This window comes from Taudactylus pleione, unplaced genomic scaffold (assembly GCF_031769625.1).
Source record: "Taudactylus pleione unplaced genomic scaffold, aTauple2 ptg000462l, whole genome shotgun sequence".
NCBI lineage: Eukaryota > Metazoa > Chordata > Amphibia > Anura > Myobatrachidae > Taudactylus > Taudactylus pleione.
This window is the reverse complement of record NW_028284864.1, coordinates 2141650-2168247: the sequence shown is the minus strand read 5'-3', so window position 1 is coordinate 2168247 and position 26598 is coordinate 2141650. Positions and strand designations below refer to the sequence as shown.

At 50.1% G+C, this 26598-nt stretch overlaps 1 protein-coding gene across 1 annotated transcript in view; it reads left to right on the top strand.

Moving 5' to 3' along the window:
- NUP160 (nucleoporin 160) overlaps positions 1 to 9489 on the top strand; it is an 85670-nt gene extending 76181 nt beyond the window's left edge. Inside the window, exons 34-36 of the mRNA XM_088448668.1 lie at positions 1046 to 1171; positions 1256 to 1360; positions 9267 to 9489. Coding sequence (XP_088304794.1) covers positions 1046 to 1171; positions 1256 to 1360; positions 9267 to 9356 — 321 coding nt within the window. The 3' untranslated portion in view covers positions 9357 to 9489. The remainder of the gene's footprint in view (positions 1 to 1045; positions 1172 to 1255; positions 1361 to 9266) is intronic.
- Positions 9490 to 26598: the final 17109 nt, after the last annotated feature.

Here is a 26598-nt window from a genome sequence, read left to right as displayed (position 1 = left end):
GCGTTAGTGGGCATTTTGGGCAAAATTAGGGCTACCTGAGAGGTATAAGGAAAGTCTGATGTAAGTAGTGTAATTGGCTGACGCCTTAATGCGAGTCTCGAAAACATTTTCCCCACTTCATTATTAAGCAGACTCTGGCCATTTGTCCACAAGACCTTTGGTCCGACTACTATTGGTAAGTCGTGGCCAGAAAGAGAGTACGGTACGGAGGCTAGCTGCTTGGTGTGCGCTCGTATACGGGGGGATAGAATTGGAAATGTATTGATCTGAGAGGCCAAGTCTGAAGGGAATGTTTTAGCTGAGTGTAGTGTTCAGTGTCCTATATTTATATAGCTCTCTTATCCTCATAGTCTCCTATATATAAATGAGTGTATAATGTTAGCTATGTGTTCAGTGTCCTATATTTATATAGCTCTCTTATCCTCATAGTCTCCTATATATAAATGAGTGTATAATGTTAGCTATGTGTTCAGTGTCCTATATTTATATAGCTCTCTTATCCTCATAGTCTCCTATATATAAATGAGTGTATAATGTTAGCTATGTGTTCAGTGTCCTATATTTATATAGCTCTCTTATCCTCATAGTCTCCTATATATAAATGAGTGTATAATGTTAGCTATGTGTTCAGTGTCCTATATTTATATAGCTCTCTTATCCTCATAGTCTCCTATATATAAATGAGTGTATAATGTTAGCTATGTGTTCAGTGTCATATTTATATAGCTCTCTTATCCTCATAGTCTCCTATATATAAATGAGTGTATAATGTTAGCTATGTGTTCAGTGTCCTATATTTATATAGCTCTCTTATCCTCATAGTCTCCTATATATAAATGAGTGTATAATGTTAGCTATGTGTTCAGTGTCCTATATTTATATAGTTCTCTTATCCTCATAGTCTCCTATATATAAATGAGTGTATAATGTTAGCTATGTGAGCTCCTGGCTTTGTTCCCTGCATTTACAGGTATCTTAGGCACATGGGTTTGCGCCTATTCCTATTGGAGGTCTGGTTTATGTCATGTGCGTTCTGTCCCTGCAGGCAGTGGACGCAGCAGAATTGCTCCGGCTCTATTTGAAGTACGATCTCCTGGAAGAGGCTGCAGAGCTGGTTTTGGAGTATGTAGATGCCATTTTGGGGAAAGGTCACCAGTACTTTGGAATAGAGGTGAGTGTCAGTAGCAGCTGGGCTATCAATGTTCTAATACGGTTGGTTTAAACCAAGTGGAACTTTTCCCTATTTTCATTGTAGTTGCCTCTCTCGGCTATATCCCCATTGGTTTGGCTGCCTTACTCTGCGATAGACCATCTCCTACAGGCATTGGAAAAGAACAGTAACAGTCAGCACAACAGAGATGTGAGTATTCCGTCCTTCCACACTATTATATTCTGTGCAGTTATACTTGGACCAAGCTTCTGCTGGTCATCCCCAGCTGACACCTGGAGCATAGGGGGCAAGGGGGTGGGTGTCCTGGTCTGACTGCTGTTCATTGCCGCTCATGGTTAAGAGGTTCTTTGGGTCAGCTGCACACCCGTGACGCTTGGAGCACCCATCCTTGGCTCTCAGGGATTGGGAGTTGGGGTATTACTAGAAATGGCATAACGTTGGGTATTATTTTTACATTTCTTCTTAAATTGGCGATGTTCTGACCCTCTTTCTTCTGGGCCCTAATTTGTTTTTCCTGTATATTGTTACTCAACTACTTTCTCTTAAACAAGGGAGAGGATGTCTAATTCTAATGACAGTGCCACTGTTGTCAAGAACCCTAGGTCTTAGGGCTTGATGATCAAGTGCTATGTTTGCACCAAATGTAAGACCAAGCTATCAGGCAACGGAGACCTGGTTATCAGCTTTGTTAGCTCAAAAATCAGTCTGGAGAGGCAAGATTATAGCAGCCTCTGAGCTCAAGTGAGCCGGCTTGGATGCAAGTGTAATGCTCCCTGCTTTAACCAGCAGAGGGCACTAGCATAACAGTTCAGCAGATGGCAGACAGGTCTAGATACTTGACACCATCTTAATAGGATATTTCCAAGCTGGTCAAGAAAGCTCATGTTTCCCAAACCCTCTAAACGTGAAGCTTCACCCTAGCCTCTAGAGACGCAGTCATAAAAGGACAACAACTACTCTGTAATCATGTTATACCTGGAAGAGGATGAGGCATATGACCAGGGATGAAGGGCTCCAGCAGCACGCAATGCTCCACCGTATATGGATCTGGTAGACGTCGGTCTATGATGTTGGGTGAAGTCGTAAAGGTCAAAGATCCGTAGAACACACATCGATCATCCTACCATTTGTCGCAAATAAGCCAGTTTTCCTTTTTGATCATTTACTGAACAAGCTTGGCATAGAGTGGGTGGTCCGAAACAAGCGGTTCTATGCTCACGACACATTTCTAGCCTATGGGGCGTATGTGATGACTCTACATCAGAAATCGAATCTGGTGTGGTAGACTTACACATTTATTAATGCATGCAACAGGTACATTAAAAACCTCAATCAGAATTTCTACTTCAGGGTCCATAGGGGGTCCACAGGGTTGACCTTGGGGATATAGCTGGATCAGGATCCATGGGCACCACACAGTTAAGCTTTTAGCTCCCAGGATGCACTTGGGTCCTCCTCTATATCCCGCCCCCGAGCCACAGGCACCTCAGTGTAAGCTGGTGCCCGGCTGGAGTCGGTCACCGCGCAGGGGGGCTGCAGGAGCAGCCCCCAGATGCTTTTTATTTTCTAATAGATTTTATTTATTTTAGTTTCTCTTTTTACTACAGACGGCAGCGAAGGGCTGTCTGTACAGACGCCCACGCTGCCGCTCTGATCCCTGACTGGCGCCGCGACGCCAGTACTGATCTGGGGATCGCGGCGGGAGGACAGAGTCCGTACTAGCCGGACTCTGTCTACCTCCCAGGACTGCTGCTGGAGTCGCCGGGGATTCAGGTAAGCCGCGCGTCGCTGGCTAGCGGCGGCGCGCGGGATACCTTAAATGCAGTCCTTTAGCCTCCGGTCCTGGGGACAGACCGGAGGCTGCTGGCAGTGGTGGCGGGCCCCCCCCATAACCCGTGGGACCACTAGACCACCAGGGATAACCGGCAAGCGGGAAGCCAGCATCCCTGGGGTTAATGGCCAGCCAGGGGAGGAAGCCTTTCCTGTTCAGCGGCTCCTCAGCTCAGCGCGCTTTTCAGCCTGCATGTCTAGCGTTCCTGAGCTGCAGTTCACTCGGCCACTCCTCCTCTGAGGTCTCTGGCGGCCATTTTTTTCTACATGTGGCAGCGCAGATCCCTCAGGGAGCATGCGGACCGGTCCCCCTGTGTACCTCTCCCCTGTTAGGACGGCGTACACAGCACTATAGCCCTCCCAGACACTGAATCTGGGCGGTTGAGTGTAGTGTAAAGGTGCAGTGAGTATATCTTCCTGCATGGTATGTGACACTTGCTAGTGCTGCTGTCTGTATTTTTCTCTTATTACTGTCAGCTTATATCTATCTCTTTCCTTCTTCCTTAGCCCTACAGGTGTGGAGGAGGGGCTTTTCTACTAACCTCACATATATAAATCAAGTATTTGTGAGGTCTGTCACATACAGTTGTGTGCTACACAGTGCCATATTCAGGACTGTTGTTCAACACACAGGGAAGTGCAGTTCTTTTTTCCTCTATTGCCATATATATTTTGTCTGTACATTATATTTGGTCATGTCTGAGGGTGAAGTTGAGCACTCCGGGACTCCAGTGTTGTTTTCCTGCAGGCGCTGCTCTGCGGGATCACATAGGGAAGAGGCATCTCTGGATGGCCTTTATGAGCGGTGTCAGTTGACTCCTGGTCAATCCAGACCCCCTATGACACAGGAGCCACCATGGGCTATGTTTTCACATGTGCTGGTGTCTCTGGCGGACCGCCTTGCGGCTCCGTCTGCTGTCCCTACGAGGACTCTGTCCCAGCCTACCATTTCCCATTACCAGTGTACCCCGCAATTATTGCAGAGTTCCTCTGGGTCACAGACTGTGGACCCTTATTCAGGATTGCCTATCTATTTTCAGGCCACTCCTGCTACACAACAGTCTGTGGTGCCTTTCCAGACCAATGTGGCAGCTCCTCCACCATGGGTGGACGTGCTCTCCAGTTCAGTCCAGAGTCTGGCAGCTGCATCTTCGACTTTTCAGTCGATGCTGCACAATGACAGGTCTGCAGGGGCGTCTAAGCGTGCACATAAGTTGCATGCGGCGCAGATTTCGGACACTGAGGGGTCCTCAGATGAGGGTGATGTCCAGGACGACTCCGATTCGTACACCTGGGCTCAGGAGTTGGAATCTCGGTCGTCTATTAATGTACGAGCTCTGGTTAGGGCGGTGCATGCCATTCTCCTAATAGAGGATGAGGCACCTGATCCTAAGTAGAAATTCCCTAGTTTAAAAAAAAAAAAAAAAAAAACTAAGGTGACTTCGGCGGTATTCCCTCTATCTGATCAATTAACGGATCATATGGCGGTGGCTTGGCAGACACCCAGTAAGAGATTTGTGCCTCAAAAGAGGTTGGCTTCCAATTATCCATTCCCGGAGGCGCATTGTAGGAAGTGGGTAGCTCCACCGGCGGTGGATTCCCATGTCACACGCCTTATTAGGAGTGCTACGCTGCCAATACCGTCAGTTTCCTCGTTAAAGGATCCCACGGACAGAAAGCTTGAGGCTTGCCTTAAGTCTATTTATTCCCTCTCGGGAGCAATTGCTCGCCCGTCCATGGCCATTTCCTGGGTGGCTAAGGCCATTGAGGGTTGGGCCAATGCCTTAGGGGACACTTTTCCTGAGGATACTCAGGAAGTCCAGAGGGCATTACTAGGACAGATGAGTGATGCGGCTTCTTATATTGGAGAAGCTTCCTTGGACGCTAGTCTGCTAACCTCTAGGGTGTCGGCTGCGGCTGTGCATGCCCGCCGCTCCTTATGGCTGAGGTCCTGGAGAGCAGACGCTGATTCAAACAAGGGCCTGGAGGCCTTACCTTTTAATGGGGAATTACTTTTTGGTCCAGACTTGGATAGGATCGTGGATAGACTGGCTAGGTCCAAGAAACAAGCTTAGAGTGCCAGGCGTCCCTCTTCCAGACAGGAAGATAAGCCTTCCGCCTGATGGGACGGGCCTCCCTCTGGGGGATCCCAGAGGGGAGGCCGACTTCTTCAATTCGCCCAGAGCTGGTTCAATACCACCACCGATGCCTGGGTGCGAGGAGTGGTCTCCCAGGGGTACGCCCTGTCTTTTCGGCGCAGACCGCCTCACCAGTTTTTCTGCACGAGTCCTTCTCAGGACATAGCCAAGGCTATGCTGATCAGGGAAGCTATAGACTCCTTGCTGACTGCAGGGGTCATTGTACCTGTTCCACAATCTCAGCATGGGATGGGGTACTATTCTGCTGTTTCTGGTACAGAAACCCAATGGCTCCCATCGACCCGTTCTAAATTTAAAGTCTCTGAACAGGTTTCTCAGGATTCCCAGGTTCAGAATGGAAACCTTGTGTTCCATAATTCTGGCTATGGAACCAGGGGATTACATGGTCTCCCTGGATATCCAGGACGCTTACCTCCATGTGCCGATAGCAACGTCACGTCAGAGGTGTCTGCGGTTCGCTCTGTTGCACCGTCACTACCAGTTCCGGGCTCTCCACAGCGCCGAGGGTGTTCACCAAGGTGATGGCAGTTATGGCTGCCCACCTTCGGAACCAGGGGGTACGGTTGTTAGCGTATCTGGACGACCTCCTATTGCTGGCAAGCTCTCCGGAGGTTCTGCTGCAACATCTCCAACTGACGGTGGCTTGTCTGCAGATGCACGGGTGGTTAATAAATTGGAGGAAGTCATCCCTGATCCCATCTCAGCAGATGGTCCATCTGGGGGCCCTCCTAGACTCTCATCAGCAGGGGATCTTTCTAACTCCAGAAAAGGTATCTTCCCTACAGTTGCGGATACGCAGTTGCCTGGATTGTGCCAGTCTTTCAGTACACTCGTCAATGAGAGTGCTGGGTTCCATGGTGTCGGCATTCGACATGGTGGAATTTGCCCAGTTTCACTCCAGGCCTCTGCAGAGGCTGATTCTAGCAAACTGGAATGGGTTGCCTCACCGGATCCGGTCACAGACGCTGGTGCTATCTTCGGATGTACGACAGTCCCTGAATTGGTGGCTTTAAACAGCTCACCTCCTCGAGGTTCGCCCCTTTTGGATCCCGGACTGGGTTCGGCTCACGACAGATGCCAGTCTTCGGGGTTGGGGGGCGGTGACAGGCTCCTTGTCACTTCAGGGTCGTTGGACAGCGGAGGAAGCGGCTCTCCCCATCAATGTTCTGGAACTAAGAGCCGTGTACAGGGCTCTGCAGTCGGCCGGCACCACTCTTCACGGAAGGGCAGTGCAAGTGCAGTCAGACAACGCCACCACGGTGGCGTACATCAATCACCAGGGAGGAACTCGCAGCCGGGCTGCGATGGCAGAAGTGTCTCACATCCTAACCTGGGCGGAGTGCCACTTTCCAGCGATCTCGGCAGTCTTCATTCCCGGAATCCTCAATTGGGAGGCAGACTTCCTCAGCCGTTACGACGTGCATCCAGGGGAATGGTCGCTTCATCCAGAGGTATTCCAACTACTCATGGACAAGTAGGGACTGCCGGAGATGGACTTGATGGCCTCTCGTCACAATCACAAGTTGCCCGTGTACAGGTCAAGGACAAGGGACGACGGCGCCAGTCTGGTGGACGCTCCGTAGGTCAGATGGACGTTTCAGCTGGCATATCTGTTTCCTCCGATATCCCTTCTGCCTTGGGTCCTGCGCAAGTTCTAGCAGGACAGAGGCACTCTGGTACTGGTGGCCCCAGCGTGGCCAAGACGTCCGTGGTACTCCAACCTACAGAGTCTGTCCATCGACGTTCCGTACCTTCCTCCTCAGCGGCAGGACTTGTTGTCTCAGGGGCCCTACCTTTACCCGGATCTGGGTCGTCTGTCTTTGACGGCGTGGCTCTTGAGACGGCCGTCTTAAGGTCCCGGGGCTTTTCTAGTTCCGTTATTTCTACCATGCTGAGGGCACGCAAGCCTGCTTCTGCAAGGATTTACCATAGAGTGTGGCACACGTACTTTCAGTGGTGTGAGTCCAGAAACTTATGATCCTCAGGTATTCAGAGTTTCAAGGATTCTGGCTTTTCTTCAGTCGGGTTTGGACTTAGGTTTACGCCTTTCCTCTCTGAAGGTGCACGTGTCTGCTTTATCGGTTTGGTACCAACGTAGAATTGCTATGTTACCGGACGTACAGACTTTTTTCCAGGGTGTTCTCAGGATTCAGCCACCTTTTGTGCTTCCGGTGGCACCGTGGGATTTGGCGGTGGTTCTTTGAGTTCTGCAAGGTCCTCCCTTTGAGCCTCTTGAGTCAGTTGACCTCAAATGGTTAACGCTTAAAACTGTGTTTCTCCTGGCTATTGCTTCAGCAAGGAGGGTTTCCGAGTTGGGGGCACTTTCATGTAGTCCCCCCTTCTTAATTATTTTCTCCAGGACAGAGCAGTGCTTCGCACTCGTCCTGAGTGTTTACCTAAGGTTGTCTCTAAGTTCCATATCAATCAGGAACTGGTGGTCCCAGCCTTTCAGTCCCCTGATCTTACAGCAGGGGAGACTTCGTTGGACATTGTCCGTGCTCTGAGTTTATGTTGATCGGACTGCTTCTGTTCGAAAGTCCGACTCCTTGTTTGTCCTCTTTGGTTTTCATAAGAGGGGTTGGCCTGCCAACAACCAGACTTTGGCCCGTTGGTTTTGTTCTGTTATTAGGGAGGCTTAGATACGAGAGCATTTACCTGTTCCAGCCTCTGTTAAGGCTCATTCCACTCGTTCTGTGGGCCCTTCTTGGGCTGCTAAACGTGGTGCCTCAGCTGTTCAGCTGTGTAAGGCAGCCACTTGGTCTTCGGTTCAAACGTTTCTAAGATTTTATGCGTTTGACACCTTTGCCTCTCAGGATGCATCCTTCGGGCGCAAGATTCTTCTTTCTGCACAGGAGCGTCCCCGCCCTTAGTTGAACTGCTTTGGGACATCCCCAAGGTCAACCCTGTGGACCCCCTATGGACCCTGAAGTAGAAAACAAGAGATATGGTAAGAACTTACCTTTGTTATCTCTGTTTCTACGAAGTCCATAGGGTCCACAGGGCGCCCGCCCTGACGCACCTGGCTTCTAATGGGCTGTGTTGCTGGTCACCGGTATTTCCGTCTCCTTTTTCTGTGAGTATGGTTTCTTGTGTGTTCCAGTCTTCCTTCTCTCTGTTCCATATTCTCCTCCGGCCTAGGCTGCTTACCAACTGAGGTGCCTGTGGTTCGGGGGCGGGATATAGAGGAGGACCCAAGTGCATCCTGGGAGCTAAAAGCTTAACTGTGTGGTGCCCATGGATCCTGATCCAGCTATATCCCCAAGGTCAACCCTGTGGACCCTATGGACTTCGTAGAAACAGAGATAACAAAGATAAGTTCTTACCATATCTCTTGTTATCATCAGATATGCACATTCAGTATATTAAACTAAAAGACATGACATTACTGTATTATCATGATAATTACGGAGATTGAGTCTTTTGTAAATTGCAATTTGAATATTAATGCAGTAGACATATAAACTGTTATTTAGATACACTGATTACCTCCACCTGCCGTTTGTATGCATAAATGGTATTAGATCTCCATTAGTAAGATCCCAATGTATGAGGGTCAAGGTCTGGGGGATGGAGATTATTTCCAAGACTTCATATAATAGTCAACTTGTCCTTTTATCTAAGAAGCTTTTGCTTGACCCAGAGTTAGACAAAATTATTTCGATCACCTCTTTTTTAAGAGGAGCAAATCTCTTGCCCACAATAGGTAAAAACCGCAGCCTGTGAATTGTCAGAAGGGCATTTGCAAGCCAATATGTTTTTTATCTGATAACGCCCTTAAGTTGGAAGTATCCATTTAATTATTTTGTTGTATAAAAATTGCAAGGGTCAATCAAATTGGAGTGGGGCGAGTTGCCGTTGTAATAGCGTGGAACTCCCCCCTTTCGTGATCTTTTGTTACCCCGGACTCGTGGATTTTTATACCCTATAGGGCTGCAAGCAAAAATCCACAAGTGCGGCATATAGCCGCACTTACTCGCAAACTCGCCTAAGTCGTGTCAAATTGAAATGACCCCCTAGGGTTGTTTGTAACGCGTGTATCTGAGTGATTAATGGAATGTATTGTGTGCAGTCATTTAACACTGTATAATATTTTGCTTTTTTCATAGCTACTTGAGAAGCTGAAGGCCAAGCTTGAGGAGTACTTTTGTAAACTTGAGACCTCCACTACAAACCTATTGTCCCTTCGAAGGAGCTAGCCCCAAGCGGTCTTTTGGAGACACATCTGCCCATGATGGAACCATGTTTGAAATTGTAACTAAATTTGTAACTCTACAGAATGCCCCAGCCAGTTATTTTTTTGTAAAATAAGAATAAAATATTTTCTATGACTTTTTGTGTACGATTAATGCTACTTATCGTTGCTATTTGTGTTGGTTTCTTAGACAAATTGAGAATGTTAGTTGTATGCTGCACACTAACCAAAACATTATATATTAATTTACAATCTGCTCTTTACGGTAACATACTGTACAATAAAAGTCCATGGTCCTTACATTTAAGCATCACACATTGAACATAATGACTGTACATCTAAATTGTGATTTTTGCAGCTAAACTTGTCCATTTAAAAAGTACCTGCATCTTCCCAAAGGACAATGAATTTAAATATCTAAAAACATTGACTGGTTAGATGTTCAAAATCCATCCTCAGTGCATTGGCTGGAGTACCCTTTATTAGCATGCTTGGTGTGATCCGTCTCACGACACTTCACTTTCATCAAAATTTACGCAATTGTATTCACAATGTGTATGACTGGTGCAAATTGTGAGCAATTCTGGTTACAAAAAGAAAATCCTAATTGAAATAAAATAAAATTACTTCACCGATCTGAAACCGAAACATGCTTGAAAATGGGAATCTGCCACCCCACAATTGTACTATAATCGATTAAGACGATAGCAGTGCTCAAACGTAACCTGTGTACACATTTAAACGATGTGTACCCAGCAATCTGACAGGAGACTGGATGGATGACGGGCTGACATATCGGGCGGCCGGTACACATTAGACAATCCAGTGCCCGACCGACCGAAATGTCAGCCCCTGCCGAATCCCACTGCATGGGGTCATCAGTCACATCGTCAAATTGAGCTACGTGTAGGGGCGACCTGACGATGCGGCTGACCAAACGGGAACACAGACGATATTGCCAATATGTCAGATCATCTGAAATATCCAGCTTGCCCAGCTTTAGAGCAAGATATCCCATATTCCCCACCCCGTCATGTTCTGGATCCCACAGTGTATGATATTGATGTATATAGTGGAGAGACATGCATACACAGAGGAAATACTGAACACGCTAAGTGTGTGTTTAGGGAGCAAATTCACACATGAGAGAGAACAACAAAAGCACAGTGAGTGCATGGACCAAATGGTTGACGACAATGGCGGCCAGATAGCATGAAGAGATCAACATGGGGGACACATGGCAGATAGTATGGCCAGCAAACAAGACATTAAGAGAGAAGTGCTAATGCAGAGTTAGGTTCTAGTGCGTTTGTATGGATGCGTCAGGATAAATATCTTTGCAGGTTATAGTAGCAGGCTTAATGTTAATTAGTGAAACCAGAGTTTCTTCAGGGTCCATAGGCTCCACAGGGAGACCTTGGGATATAGGTTTGGAACCAAATCTGGGCACCACACAGTTAAAGCTTTTGGCTCCCAGGATGCATTGGGTCCACTCTTCCTATAACCCTGCCCCCAAGCCAGAGGCACTTCAGTTTGAGTTGGTGCCCAGCAGGAGTCTGGTCACTGTTATTGCAGAGGGGCTGTTTAGCAGTCCCTAAAGCTAGTACATTTTTATTTTATGACTTACGATAGTGAAACTATCTCCAGAGCGTGCAGCAACAGACTGTCCATTGGATGTCTGTGCTGCCGCTCCGTCAACCCGCCAGCACCGCAACGCCAGTATCTATCTGGGGATCTCGGCGGGAACCCGGGGTCTGTGTGTTAGTCGGGCAGCAATGACAGAAGTGTCACATTCTGATATGGGCCCAGCGTTACCTCCTGGCCACCTGCAGTGTTCATTCCGGGAGTTCTCAATTTGAAGGTGGACTCAGCCGTCACGACGTGCATCTCAGGGACTGGTCTCTTCATCAAGAGGTGTTTCAACTCCTAGTGAGCAGATGGGGCCTCCCAGATGTGGCCCTCATTGCCTCCCGACACAATAACAAACTGCCGGTGTACGGGTCCAGATCTAGAGATACCGAAGCAACCTTCGTAGAAGCATAGTCAGTGAAGTGGACCTTCCAATTTGCATATCTATTCCCTCCGGTCTCCCTTCGAGGCGTTAGCAAAGTTCAAATAAGACGGAGGTACTGTGCCCCAATTTCTTTTGAAAATATAGGTACCTCTCCCAAATGAATCCACATGATGACAGAATTTGATTCTGGTGCTTATTTTTGATACACGACTCACCCACATTTGTGCCCCCATAATAAAATTTCCCTATGCCCCGGACATTAAACTCGGCCAAAAATGAAAATTCCAAGACTGCTTTATATGACTATCTCAGAGGCTTACACACAGGAAGGTCTTCCTGTTTCGGCTTCTTTTAAGACTCATCCTACTCTGCCTTTGGGCAGCTCGCCATGGCCCCTCGGCTGTTCTGCTTGTAAGGCGGCCACGTGGTCTTCCATTCAGACCTTACTGAGGTTCTATGTATTTGACACCTTTGTCTCTCAGGATGTTTCATTTGTGCGCCGGATTCTCTTCTCAGCGCAGGAGAGTCCTCACTCTTAAAAGGACTGCTTTGGGACATCCCCAAGGTCTCCCTGTGGAGCCTATGGACCCTGAAGAAGAAAATGAGTTATGGCAAGAATTTACCTTTAACTCTCTTTCTTTGAAGTCCACAGGGCACCCGCCGTGACGCACCTGGCTTCATATGGGCTCTTGTATTGGTCACCGGTTTTCCGTCTCCTCTGTGAGTGTGATTCTCGAGTGTTCCAAGTCTTCCTTCTCTCTTTTTCCTCCTCCAGCCTTTGGCTACTTACGAACTGAGGTGCTTCGGGGGCGGGGTATAGAGGAGGATGGTTCCAGTGCATCCTGGGAGCAAAGCTTTTAACTGCGTGCTGCCCGGGATCCAGATCCAGCTGTACCCCAAGGTCTCCCTATGGACTTCGTAGAAAGAGAGACCTTGAGGTGTAGGTTGGATCTGGATCCCGGGCACCACGCAGTTAAAACTTTAGCTCCCAGGATGCACTGGACCATCCTCCCTATACCCCGAGCCAGAGCACCTCAGTTTACGTTGGTCCCCGGCTGCAGTCGGGTCACTGTTCATGCAGGGGGGCCCCAAAGCTTGCGCTCCACTAGACCACCAGGGACGTCGTTTTGGTGCGGGAACCAGCGTCCCTCGGTTTAACTGCCAGCCAGGGAAGACAGCCTTCCCTGTTGTAGCGGCTCCTCAGCTCAGCACGCCTTTCCTCTGAGGGAGGGCTTTGCTGAGCTGCCTCCTCCTGCGGCCACGACCCCTCTGAGATCTCCGGCAGCCATTTTTTCTTTACTGGTGCATTGCAGGTGTCTCAGGACAGCACGTGGTCCAGTCCCTCTCCGTACCTTTCCCTTAGGTTGGTGTATGCAGTGCTATAGCCTTCCCAGACACTGAATCTGGGCAGGTGATTGTAGTGCCTAAATTGCAGTATATACCATAATTCTGCATTGTATGTGACTTGTGCTATCGCTGACTGTGTCTTTTCTCCCAAACTGTCAATTATATCTATCCCCTTTTTTTTCTATCTGCCCTAATACCAGTGTGGTTAGGGTGGTGCTTAGACCTTACATATATAGTGTATTATATTTGTGGAGTCTGTCACATACGATTGTATGCTGCATGGTGCCATATTCTGTTTGGACCAGTGTATTGCATACATTGTGAGTGGGTCCCTGCAGCTAATCCTAGCGTCAGTCAGGACCAGTGTAGTGCTTCCTGATATTTCCAATATATTTATACTGTCAGTCAGACATGTCTGTCCAGGAGGTTGAGCGCAATGCTGCGCCCACTATACTATTCCGCAGGCTATGTCCTGCAGGTGTGGGTTATGTGTATGGTGCTATGAGTTACCTGGCCCCTCAAACCCCCCAACATCGGAACAGGATCCACCTTGGGCGGCTTTTTCTCAGGTACTGACCTCCATTGTGGGTCGCCTGGCGGTCCTGGCTCTTGTACCCCATATGGAGTTACCCCACCAAGCCATCCTCTCTCAGGGTACTCCGCAATTGCTGCAGTCTACTCCTGTGCCACAGACTGTCACTTCCTACCAAGGATTACCACAGTACATGCAATCCCCTCTGGTACCACAACAGTCTGTCATTCACTTTCAGGGACTACCACAAGCTATACAGCCAAAGATCACAAGCAAAAAAGATCAAGCGCTCAATTCCCAATAATGACAATATATGAATTAGTAATAGGGGCATTAAAAATAAATACCCTAATCTACAGCTGCTGTCAAGGTATAGGTGTAGCTCTAAAACCTATATAAAGGCAAAGAATGGGCAAATGATAGACAGCGCTCTCAGATAAGGGATAATTTAATACATATGGATTAAATATTACACAAGCTATACAGCCACCCTGGGTGGCTGTTTTATAAAATTCAGTACAGAGTTTGTCAGCTTCCTCTACGGCTTTTCAGACCGAAAGGCCTAAGAAGGCATCTAAACGCCCTGTGTTGTCGTCTCAGTCTACACAATTCTCCGACACAGATGTGTCATCAGATGATGGGGAGGTGGATGATGCGTCTGATTCCGATGCCCCTCCACAGGAGGTGGAACCTAAATCAAGTATTTATGTTCCTGCTTTGGTGCGGGCAGTCTGTTCCATTCTAGTTATAGAGGATGACGAAAACCTGCCCTTAAATCCAAACACCCTCAGTTTAAACAGCAGTTTTCCCTCTCTGACCAGCTGGTAGACCACATGGCGGAGGCCTGGCAATCGCCTGGTAAGAGGTACCAACCACAAAAGCGTTTGGCATCATGTTAGCAGTTTCCTGAGGGTCACTGCAAGAAGTGGGAATCACTGCCTGTGGTAGATTCTCATGTCACTCGCATGATAAAAAGTGCTACGCTACCAATGCCTTCCATTTCTTCCCTGAAGGATTCTACAGATAGGAAGGTGGAGACATGCCTGAAATCAATTTTCTCTCTCAGGAGCTGTTGCCTGTCCGTCCATGGCTATATCATGGGTGGCCAAGGCCATAGAGAGCTGGGCAAATGTTCTGAAGGACACCTTCCCCGAGGAGGCTCCTGAGGCTCAACGGTCTTTGGTAGGCCACATGAGAAATGCAGCTGCTTTGGATGCCAGTCTGCTGACCTCTAGAGTCTCGGCCGCGGCTGTGTCTGCTCGCTGCTCCTTGTGGTTACGCTCCTGGAGAGCGGATGCTGATTCCAAAAAGGGCCTGGAGGTCTTGCCCTTCAATGGGGAGATATTGTTTGGCCCAGACCTGGACAAAATTGTAGACATACTGGCGAAATCTAAATCCTCTTTTCTGCCATCAGCGACTGCACCTTCAAAGGCTAAAACCTCTTCCTTTCGGTCCTTTCGTTCTCAAGGAAAGCCCAAAGAAAAGGCTTTTCCTAGACAATCAGCGGCCAAATCGACCTCTAAGCCTAAGAAACAGGCCAGGAGAGCCAGACGCCCTACTTCCAAGTCACAGTATAAACCCAAAGCCTGAAGGGACGGGTCTCCCTTTGGGGGATCCCAGGGTGGGAGGCCAACTTCTTCAGTTCGCCCAGTACTGGTGTCACACCACCAAGGATGCTTGGGTAAAAGAAGTGGTATCTCAGTTTTTCTCCATGAGCCCTCTTCTGGACAAGAAGAGGGCTCACCGGGGTGGTGTCTAACCCTAAGTCCCCCCCAGAGCCCTAAACCTAACCATCCCCCCGCGGCTGTCCGCGCTCGGCGCCCAGCATCACTTCAATCGGGATGCCGGGCGCCGGTCTCCCAGCGTCTGTAAAATGACAGGCGTCTAGATTTAGACCCTTTAACATTTAACCCTCTCCTGGATAAAGCAGTCAGGATGCCGGCTGTCGGGAATAGGTCCGCTGGCTTCCCGACTACATACCCATCGGCCTATCCACAACCTAAATCTCTGAACAAGTTCCTCAGGGTGCCCAGGTTCAGGATGTAAACTTTACGATTCATCATACTAGCTATGGAACCTGGAGATTACATGGTATCACTGGACATTCTTGATGCATACCTACATGTCCCCATAATGCCCTTCCCACCAGCGTTATCTGTGGTTTGTTATACTGCAACAACACTTCCAGTTTCGGGCGCTGCCCTTTGGCCTATCCACGGCTCCAAGGGTATTTACCAAAATTATGGCTGTCATGACAGCCACTCTATGGAGTCAGGGTATACGACTCCTGCCATACCTAGACAACCTCCTCTTGCTGGCAGGTTCTCCAGAGGTACTTCAGCAACACCTGCACCTGACGAACGCTTGTCTACAAGCGCACGGGTGGCTGATCAATTGGAAAAAAGTCCTTTCTAATTCCCTCAGAGGATGGTTCATTTGGGAGCCTTTCTGGATTCTCATCAGCAGAGAATCTTTCTAACTTCAGAAAAGATCTCCTCTCTACAACTGCAAGTGCCCAGTTGCCGGGTGTCGGTACACTCGGCGATGCAGGTTCTGGGATCCATGATGTCCACATTCGACATGGTGGAAAATGCCCAGTTCCATTCTAGACCCCTGCAGGGGCTGATACTCTTCAAGTGGAACAGATTACCCCACCGGATCAGGACTCAGACGCTGGTGCTTTCTCCGAAGGTGCGTCTGTCTCTGTCTTGGTGGCTACAAACAGCTCTTCTCACCAAGGGTCGCCCAGTTTAGATCCCGGACTGAGTACTCCTAACTACGGACGCCAGTGTCCAGGGCTGGGGTGCTGTGACCAGTCCTCACTCCTTTCAGGGTCGTTGGACAGCAGTCAAAGAAATCCTTCCAATCAACATATTGGAACTTCGGGCTGTATACAGGGCCCTCATGATAGCAGGACACATTCTTCACGGAAAACCCATGCAGGCTCAGTCCGACAACGCCACCACAGTGGCTTACATCAACCATCAGGGAGGCACTTGAAGTCGGGCAGCAATGACAGAAGTGTCCCGCATTCTGACATGGGCAGAGTGTCACCTTCTGGCCATCTCGGAAGTGTTCATTCCGGTAGTCCTCAATTGGGAAGCGGACTTCCTCAGCCGTCAGGACGTGCATCCAGGGGAATGGTCTCTTCATCAAGAGTTGTTTCAACTCCTAGTGGACAAATGGAGCCTTCCAGAGGTGGACCTCATGGCCTCCCATCACAATCAAAAGTTATCAGTGTATGGGTCCAGGACAAGAGATGCCGGAACAAGCTTAGTGGACGCTTTGTAAGTGAAGTGGACCTTCCAGTTTGTATACCAATTTCTTCCGATATCCCTGCTTCCTCGGGTTCTTCAGAAGTTCAAACAGGACAGAGGCACAGTCCTGCTGGTGGCTCCAGCTTGGCCCAGATGTCATTGACAGATCTTCGGAGTCCCTCCATCGACACTCCGTTCCTGCTGCCTCAACGTCCGGACCTGTTGTGTCAGAGTCCTTGCCTCTACCCGGACCTGGATCTTCTGTCTTTGATGGCATGGCTCTTGAGAAATCCATCTTAAGGTCCAAGGGATTCTCTAGCTCGGACATGAGCACAATGCTTCGAGCACGTATGCCTGACTCAACCAGGATCTATCACAGAGTGTGGCATGCATATTTTCAGTAGTATCGCACTAGGGATTATAACCCTCAGGTGTTTTGTATTTCCAGATTATTGGCATTCTTTCAATCTGGTTTGGAGCTCAGGCTCCACCTGGCCTCATTGAAAGTGTGTGTGTCTGCACTGTCTGTGTGGTTCAAAAGGATAGCTCCGCTCCGGATATCTGCACCTTTCTCCATGGTGTTCTCTGTATTCAACCTCCCTTTGTCCCTCTGGTGGCTCCTTGGGATTTGGCAGTAGTTCTTCGGGCCCTTCAGGGCCCTCCATTTGAACCACTGGATTTGGTGGAAATTAAGTGGTTAACGGCTAAGACTCTTTTTCTTCTGGTGATTGCATCTGCCAGGAGGGTGTCAGAATTGGGGGCGCTCTCCTGTCGTCCTCTCTTTCTGATTTTTCACCAGGATAGGGCTGTGCTTCGCAGTCCCCCTGAGTTTCTGCCTAAAGTGATTTCTATTTTCCACATTAAACAGGAATTTATTGTTCCGGCCTTTCAGTCACCTGACCTCTTGGCAGCTGAGGCCTCCTTGGATGTGGTCCGTGCGCTTAGGATTTATGTGGACCGGACCAGTTCCCTTCAGAAATCGGACTCCTTATTTGTGCTCTTTGGATTTCACAAGAAGGGATGGCCAGCCAACAAACAAACATTGGCTAGATGGCTTCGTATGACTATCTCAGAGGCTTACACAGTATATAAACATGTTGCCTTTATGAACTAAGCTGTCGACATCCTGAACCATTCCACAGTACAGTGTCAACATCCTGAATGTCGACAATATAACGACACAACTTGCTGACAGTTGGTGGGAGTATAGAGGGGGTGGAGCCTGTGCTGGCAGTTGGTGGGGTGTATAGAGGAGGATGAGCCTATGCTAATAATTGGTGGAGTTATAGATGGGATGGAGCCTGTGCTGACCATTGGTGAGGGATATAGAGGGTGAGTAGCCTGTGCTGACAGTTGGTGGGTGTATAGAGGGGGTGGAGCCTGTGCTGACAGTTTGTGGGGCATAGAGCAGGATGAGTCTGTGCTGGTAATTGGTAGAGGTATAGAGGGGGAGGAGTCTGCTGGCAGGTGGAGGTAATGATGGGGAGGAGCCTTTTCTGACACTTGGGGCATAGAGGAGAAGGAGCCTGTGCTGACAGTTGGTGCAGGTATAGAGGGGGAGGAACCTTTATTGGCACTTGTTAGGGGCATAAAGTGGGAGGAGCCTGTGATGACACTTGGTGAGGGTATAGAGGGGGAGGATCCTGTGCTGCTATACCTCAGAGTCTCCAGTGTGCCCCATAGGAAGAGAAATAATTATTTTAAGTGCTGTAAAATCTCTGAAATTAGGCCTGGAAATATCTGTATATCTTGCCATAGATGACATCATGGTGCAGATCAGTGGCCACATTTGAGCCAGCCTTTTGGTAGTGTTAATGGGCAGCAGCAGAGTCTACTTTTAAACCCTAACCACAATTGAGGTATGGTTTGGGTAAATATTGGTCATAGATTTTCTTTTTAGGAAGGCAGTCTGTAGTCATTGAGATCAGGTTAATTTCATACCCATTTGGCTACGTCGGCTGCCATTGCATAGAGCTTTCGGGAACAATAAGCCAACCCCCGTTCTGTTACATCGACAAATGCCGAAGCCATCAAAACATGCGCGCCTCGGGTTGTACGCCGCTGCATAACTCGTGGGTAGCACCAAAGCTGCTGGAGCTGATAGTTCTCAGTACTCCACTCCTGTCATCTTCTGGAGTCCCTAGACCATGCATCTTCAACCTTTGGCCCTCCAGCTGCTGTGGAACAACACATCCCAGCATGGCCTGACACCGTTTTGATATAACAGCATGCTAAAACTGTGGCAGGGCATCCTGGGATCTGTAGTTCCACAGCAGCTGGAGGGCCAAAGGTTGAAGACCCATGCCCTAGACCAAGAATAGGCAACCTGATACAGACCAGGGGCCACATTGTTACCCTTTAACCTTCAAAGGGCTGAATATTACTGTTAGTCACCCTGCTCACTGTAACCTATGTAGGTGACTGCCTCGCCTGGTACTTTCAAGGGCAGAATGAGCGACCCATGGAATTATATATTCAGTGGGCATCCTGTTAGTTCACTGTTCACTTTATCCTTGTATGTCTTATTTCCATAAATGCTTATTCGCACATCTTCATGCTGGGCACCGCTCCACGCCGTCAGTTCTCCCGCTTTCACTACCGCAGCCATTGACTGGATCTAACTAGATCCAGTAGGCGCACAGGCTCCTCACATCATGGGTGACGGCACTGCATCACTGGGAACACTGGCCTCTGAAGCGATCGGAGGCTTCTTTAGCCTCTGATCGCTTCAGAGAGCAACGTTTCCAGTTGCTGTAGCAAGTTGGTCACGATCTACCGGTAGATAGCGATTGACGTCTTGGCCGGGCATGATCTAAATGATTCGGGTCATTGTGTCGAGACTTTCACTCAGTAGCCATCTCCATTGAGTAGTGTGATAGACATCCTGAGGAAGGACTTCTGGTCTGAAACATGTTGATGGTGGCTTATGGTGCAGTGTTCCTGTTATGCTGAAGGGTGATTTCCCTCTGGCCAGTTTTGCCATCTTCCATCTGGCGAATAACACCTTACATTCCCGGGTATATTTAGTGTGTCTTTCAATTTTGAAGGCCTATGCCCATCAGTTTTTCAAAACATTGCTTGTTGCTTTTTTCTGTCTGTGATGTTTTTTATGGAATAAATTTTTTTGTATCAAGAAGGCATAATTACGTTTGTGATGTAAAGATATCATCCATGTATGGCCTCCTCACAAAGAAACCTTTATGTGCAAGAACCAAGTGGGCCTCTAGGTGAGCCTCTGTCTATATGTCGGGTATCTGTGTGAAGAACTTACCCTGGTTGAAAGGATAGAGTCGGATAAAAGAAACATTTCAAGGAACAGCACTTACTGATTTTTGGTGAGTGCTATCCATGGTGTCTGATCTATATGTTTGAACTATTCAGTAAAACCCCCGAACGGCGAACTAATCCCTAGTGTCAGAACTGGGAGAATTATAATTTGGCGTGGAAGGCCTCTTATTGAGATCTGAAGAGTGGGACAGAGTTTATGGACCTCCCCATGGCACTGTTGGCGTGCGATAGTCACACTAGGTCAGCACTGCAATCACTCTGGTGGCAGAACTGACAGAGGCAGCACTTCTCCCTCACACGGAGCAGCAGCAGTTCCGCCTTCCTACTCCGCTCACTGAGCACTGCACTCACTGACAGCGCACCTACTGTCTGGGATTCTGCCAGACCACCAAAGGCGCCCCGCACAAGAGACCGGGAAGTGGCTTGCGGAGGATACACTACACCGTCTGTCTGTCACTCTCTCTCTCTCAAGTCCAGTTTCTACGACGTTCCGCCTCCTCTTAGCATAGTAATTCTCCCTACTATCCACCTGTGCCACCTGTAATACTGCTGCCATAACGGTGGGCATCGTGTGTCGTCCTGTCCTGCTCCACCTAGCAGTGAAGTGATCGACAGCCCGACTCTGCACACTGCGGCCAGCCTCGCTGAGGGGGCTCTGAGCATGCGCGAACCACCACGATGGAATTTCATTGAATGCTGTTGATGCAATGGAGTAAGCCCGTCCCACCATTTGATGGCAGGCTTACACTAGACCATCACAGCAGCCTCATTTGCCTTATCCTGGGATCGGTTATTCACTGTATTAACTAATGTCATGCAGATTCTGCATCAATCATCAATACAAGGCTGTCGACTGGCCATTCCTACTCAAGCTGTATATACAGACGGTGTAATGGTTAGCATTACTGCCTCACAGCACTGAGGTCATGGGTTCGATACCCATTATGGCCCTGTGTGGAGTTTGTATATTCTCCCTGTGCTTGCGTGGGTTTCCTCCCACACTCCAAAAATATACTGGTAGGTTAATTGACTCCTAACAAAAATTACCCCCAGTATGTGTGTGTATGTGAGTATGTGTGTGAGCATGTGGTAGGGAATAACAAGAGATATGGTAAGAACTTACCTTTGTTATCTCTGTTTCTACGAAGTCCACAGGGTGACCTTGGGGTATAGCTGGATCCTCGGGCACCACGGACTTAAAGCTTTTAGCTGCTCCCAGGATGCACTTGGGTCCAACCTCCCCTATACCCGCCCCCGAGCCACAGGCACCTCAGTTGGTAAGCAGCCCAGGCCGGAGGAGGAGACGAAACAGAGAGAAGGAAGACTGGAACACACAAGAACCATACTCACAGAAAAAGGGAGACGGAAAACCGGTGACCAGTCACAGAGCCCATATGAAGCCAGGTGCGTCAGGGCTGGTGCCCTGTGGACCCTATGGACTTCGTAGAAACAGAGATAACAAAGGTAAGTTCTTACCATATCTCTTGTTTTCTACTTCAGGGTCCATAGGGGTCCACAGGGTGACCTTGGGGATGTCCCAAAGCAGTCCAACTAAGGACGGGGATGCTCCTGTGCTGATAGGAGAACCCGGCGCCCAAAGGATGCATCCTGAGAGGCAAAGGTGTCAAACGCATAGAACCTCAAAAAGGTCTGAATGGAAGACCAGGTGGCCGCCTTACAGAGCTGAACAGCAGAGGCGCCACGGCTAGCAGCCCAAGAAGGGCCCACAGACCGAGAGGAATGAGCCTTAACAGAGGCTGGAACAGGTAAACCCTCCTGCATATAAGCCTCAATAATAACAGAACGAAGCCAACGGGCTAGAGTCTGTTTGTTGGCAGGCCAACCCCTCTTGTGAAAACCAAAGAGGATAAACAAAGAATCCGACTTCCTCACAGAACTAGTCCGGTCCACATAAACCTGGAGTGCACGGACAACGTCTAAGGAAGCCTCCCCAGCCGAAAGATCAGGCGACTGAAAGGCTGGTACAACAATTTCCTGATTAATGTGGAACCTGGAAACCACCTTAGGCAGGAAATCAGGACGAGTGCGAAGCACCGCTCTGTCCTGATGAAAAATCAGAAAAGGGGGACGACAAGAAAGCGCCCCCAAATCTGAATCCCTCCTGGCAGAAGCAATTGCCAAGAGGAAAACAGTTTTAAAAGTTAGCCACTTGAGCTCCACTGACTCCAAGGGCTCAAAAGGCGGACCCTGTAAGGCCCGAAGAACCACCGCCAAATCCCACGGGGCCTCAGGTGGCACAAAGGGAGGCTGGATTCTCAAAACTCCCTGGAAAAAGGTGTGTACGTCCGGCATAGCAGCGATCCTGCGCTGGAACCACACCGACAGAGCAGACACGAGCACCTTCAGTGAAGAAAGACGTAATCCTAAATCCAAACCCGACTGAAGGAAAGCCAGAATCCGCGAAACCCGGAACACCTGGGGATCATAGTTTCTGGCCTCGCACCACTGAAAGTAAGTGTGCCACACTCTGTGATAGATCCTCGCGGAAGCAGGCTTGCGCGCCCTCAGCATGGTGGTAATAACGGAGCTTGAAAAGCCCCGAGACCTCAGGACGGCTGTCTCAAGAGCCACGCCGTCAAAGATAGTCGACTCAGATCCGGGTGAAGACAGGGCCCCTGAGACAACAGGTCCCGCCGTTGAGGTAGGAGGTACGGAGCGTCGATGGACAGGCTCCGCAGATCGGAGTACCACGGCCTTCTGGGCCACGCTGGGGCCACCAGGATCATTGTGCCTCCGTCCTGTTTGAACTTACGCAGGACCCGAGGCAGCAGAGATATCGGAGGGAACAAGTAAGCCAGTTGAAACAGCCATTTCACCGACAGCGCATCTATCAGACTTGCGCCTGCGTCCCTTGTCCTTGACCCGTACACAGGCAGCTTGTGATTGTGACGTGACGCCATCAGGTCCAGCTCTGGCAGCCCCCACTTGTCCACGAGTAGTTGGAATACCTCTGGATGAAGCGACCATTCCCCGGGATGCACGTCGTAACGGCTGAGGAAGTCTGCCTCCCAATTGAGGACGCCTGGGATGAAAATTGCCGAGAGAGCTGGAAGATAGCGCTCCGCCCCAAGCCAGGATGCGGTACACCTCCGACATCGCAGCTCGACTGCGAGTCCCTCCTTGGTGATTGATGTACGCCACCGTGGTGGCGTTGTCTGACTGCACCTGAACGGCCCTTCCATGAAGAGCGGTGCCAGACAACTGCAGGGCTCTGTATACTGCCCGCAGTTCCAGGATGTTGATGGGAAGAATCGCTTCCTCCGCCGACCAACGACCCTGAAGTGACAAGGAGCCTGTCACCGCCCCCCAACCCCGGAGACTGGCATCTGTCGTGAGCAGAACCCATTCCGGGATCCAAAAGGGGCGCCCCTCTAGGAGATGAGCCGTCTGCAGCCACCAGGCTAGGGACAGACGCACCTCCGAGGACAACACCAGCATCTGAGAGCGGATCCTGTGTGGCAATCCATTCCATTCCGAAAGAATCAGCCCCTGCACGGGCCTGGAATGGAACTGGGCAAACTCCACCATGTCGAATGCCGACACCATGGACCCCAAAACTCTCATCGCTGAGTGCACCGACACTCTGCCACTGCTCAGACAACTGTGAATCCGCAGCTGTAAGGAGGAGACCTTCTCTGGAGTCAGAAAAATCCGTTGCTGATGAGAGTCCAGCAGGGCCCCCAAATGAACCATCCGCTGTGATGGGATGAGGGAGGACTTCTTCCAGTTGATCAACCACCCGTGCGCCTGTAGACAAGCGACCGTCAGGTGGAGATGCTGGATCAGTACCTCCGGGGAGCTTGCCAGCAAGAGGAGGTCGTCTAGATACGGTAGCAACCATATTCCCTGGCTCCGAAGATGAGCCGCCATGACCGCCATCACCTTGGTAAATACCCTTGGTGCCGTGGAGAGACCAAAGGGTAGAGCCCTGAATTGGTAGTGGTTGTGGAGAATAGCAAACCGCAGAAACTGTTGGTGTGATGTTGCTATAGGCACATGGAGGTAGGCGTCCTGGATATCCAGGGAGACCATATAGTCCCCTGGTTCCATCGCCAGAATGATGGAATGCAAAGTTTCCATCCTGAATTTGGGAACCCTGAGAAACCTGTTCAGGGACTTCAAATTGAGGATGGGGCGATGAGAGCCATTGGGTTTCTGCACCAGAAACAGCATAGAGTAATACCCCATCCCACGTTGAGACTGTGGTACGGGTATAATGACCCCCGCCGTCAGCAAGGCCTCTATGGCTTCCTGAACCTGCAAGGCCTTGGTTTTGTCCTGTGAAGGACTTGTGCAAAAAAACTGGCCAGGCGGCCTGTGCCGAAAAGGCAGGGCGTACCCCTGGGAGACCACTTCTCGCACCCAGGCATCCGTGGTGGTATTGTGCCAGCACTGGGCGAATTGAAGAAGTCGGCCTCCCACTCTGGGGTCCCCCAGAGGGAGGCCCGTCCCATCACGCAGAAGGCTTATCTTCTTGCTTGGAAGAAGGGCGCCTAGCACTCCAGGCTTGCTTCTTTTGCTTTGGGTGCGGACTGCCTCGGGAAGGACTGACCCTTTGCCTTGCCCTGAACCCGAAAGGAACGAAAAGCCGAGCTCCGGACCTTAGCAGGTGTAGTAGCTGAAGGGAGGAAGGCTGACTTGGATTTTGCCAGGGTATCTACTATTTTGTCCAGGTCCGGACCAAATAGTAATTCTCCATTAAAAGGTAAGGCCTCCAAGCCTTTCTTTGAATCAGCGTCTGCTCTCCAAGACCGCAACCACAAGGATCTACGAGCAGACACTGCTGCCGCCGAAACCCTAGAGGTCAACAGGCTAGCATCCAACGATGCTTCTCCAATGTAGGAGGCGGCATCTCTCATCTGTCCTAACAACGCCCTCTGGACCGGAGCTTCATCCGTAAACGTGTCCTCCAATGCGTTGGCCCACCCCTCAAAGGCCTTGGCCACCCAGGAGATGGCCATGGACGGCCGGGCTACAGCCCCTGAGAGAGAATAAATAGACTTTAGACAAGTCTCCACCTTCCTGTCCGTAGGATCCTTCAGCGAGGATATAGACGGCAATGGCAAAGTAGCACTCCTGATGAGGCGTGTTACATGGAATCGACTGCAGGCGGAGTTTCCCATTTCTTACAATGCGCTTCCGGGAATGGATAATTGGACGCCAAGCGTTTCTGTGGCAGGAAACGCTTACTGGGTGTCTGCCAGGCCACCGCCATGTGATCAGTCAACTGATCAGACAAGGGGAACGCTGCAGAAGTAACCTTAGCATTTTTAAAACTAGGATACCTCGACTTGGGAGCGGGTGCCTCATCCTCAATCAGAAGAATGGCCCGCACCGCCTTAACCAGAGCCCGCACATTGATGGAAGACTTAGTGTCTACCTCCTGGACTGAGGCATCTGAGGCTGAGTCATCCTGCACCTCACCATCATCCGAGGACCCCTCAGAATCCGAAAGATGCGCAGCCTGCGCCATGACTGAGCGTTTAGACGCCCTAGAGGGCACGTCACTGCGCAACATCGACTGAAAAGCCGAAGATGCTGCCGCCAAATCTTGGACAGTGTGGGAAAGCGCATCCACCCAGGGTGGAGGAGCTGCCACAGGAGCCTGAAACGGCACCACAGCCTGTTGTGCCACAGGGGTGGACTGAATATACATTGGCAACCCCGCATAGGGACCAACAGGATGAGACCCCGGGGGAGTCTGCAATAATTGTGGGACACCCGGGGGAATGGGGGATGGCAGGCTGGGGCAACGCCCTAGTAGGGGCGGCAGTCGGGACCGACAGACAGTCCGCGATGGACACCAGCACCTGGGAAAACATCGCCCATGGTGGCTCCTGTGACATGGGAGGTTTAGACATACCAGGGAGCGCCTGGCACCGTCCGCACAGGCCGTCCTGTGACAAATCCTCCCTATCCACTCCTGCAGAACAGCGCCTGCAGGAGAACAATACCGGAGCCCCGGAGTGCTCAATCTCCTCCTCAGACATGACTTAGGAAGAAAACGTGCGCACTCACCAGTGTGCTGAACAACAGCCCACAATATGGTACTGTGTAGCACACAACTGTATGTGACGGACCTCACAAATACGTGATTTATATAGGTGGTGTCTGTAGAAACACCCTTCCCCCGCACACCTGTAGGGCTTGTAGGAGAAGGAAAGGGATAGGCATAGGCTGACAGTAAGTAGAAAAAAGACACAGACAGGCAGCACTAGCAAAAGTCACATACCATGCAGGAAGATATACTCACTGCACCTTTCCACTACAATCAACCTCCCAGATTCAGTGTCTGGGAGGGCTATAGTGCTGTGTACACTGTCCTTGTCGGGGGAGAAGTACACAGGGGGACCGGTCCGCGTGCTCCCTGAGAGTATCCACACTGCCACTTGAAGAAAATGGCCGCTGGAGACCTCAGAGGAGGAGGGGCCGAGTAGCTGCAGCTCAGCGACGCCAGACTACGTGCTGAAAGGCGCGCTGAGCTGAGGAGCCGCTAAACAGGGAAGGCTTCCTCCCCTGGCTAGCATATTAACCCCCGGGTTGCCGGCATCCCGCTTGCCGCATAATTTACCCTGGTGGTCTAGTGGTCTGGCGGGGTATGCCTCCGCTGGAGGGGGGGCCCGCCGCCACCGCTAGCGCCCCCGGTCTGTCCCCTAGACCGGGGGCATGGGACTGCATTTACAAGGAACCCGCGCACCGCCGCTAATCAGCGGTGCGCAGCTTACCTTAATCTCCCCGGCGTCTTCCGGCAGCAGTCCCGGGGGAAACCAGAGTCCGGCTAGTACAG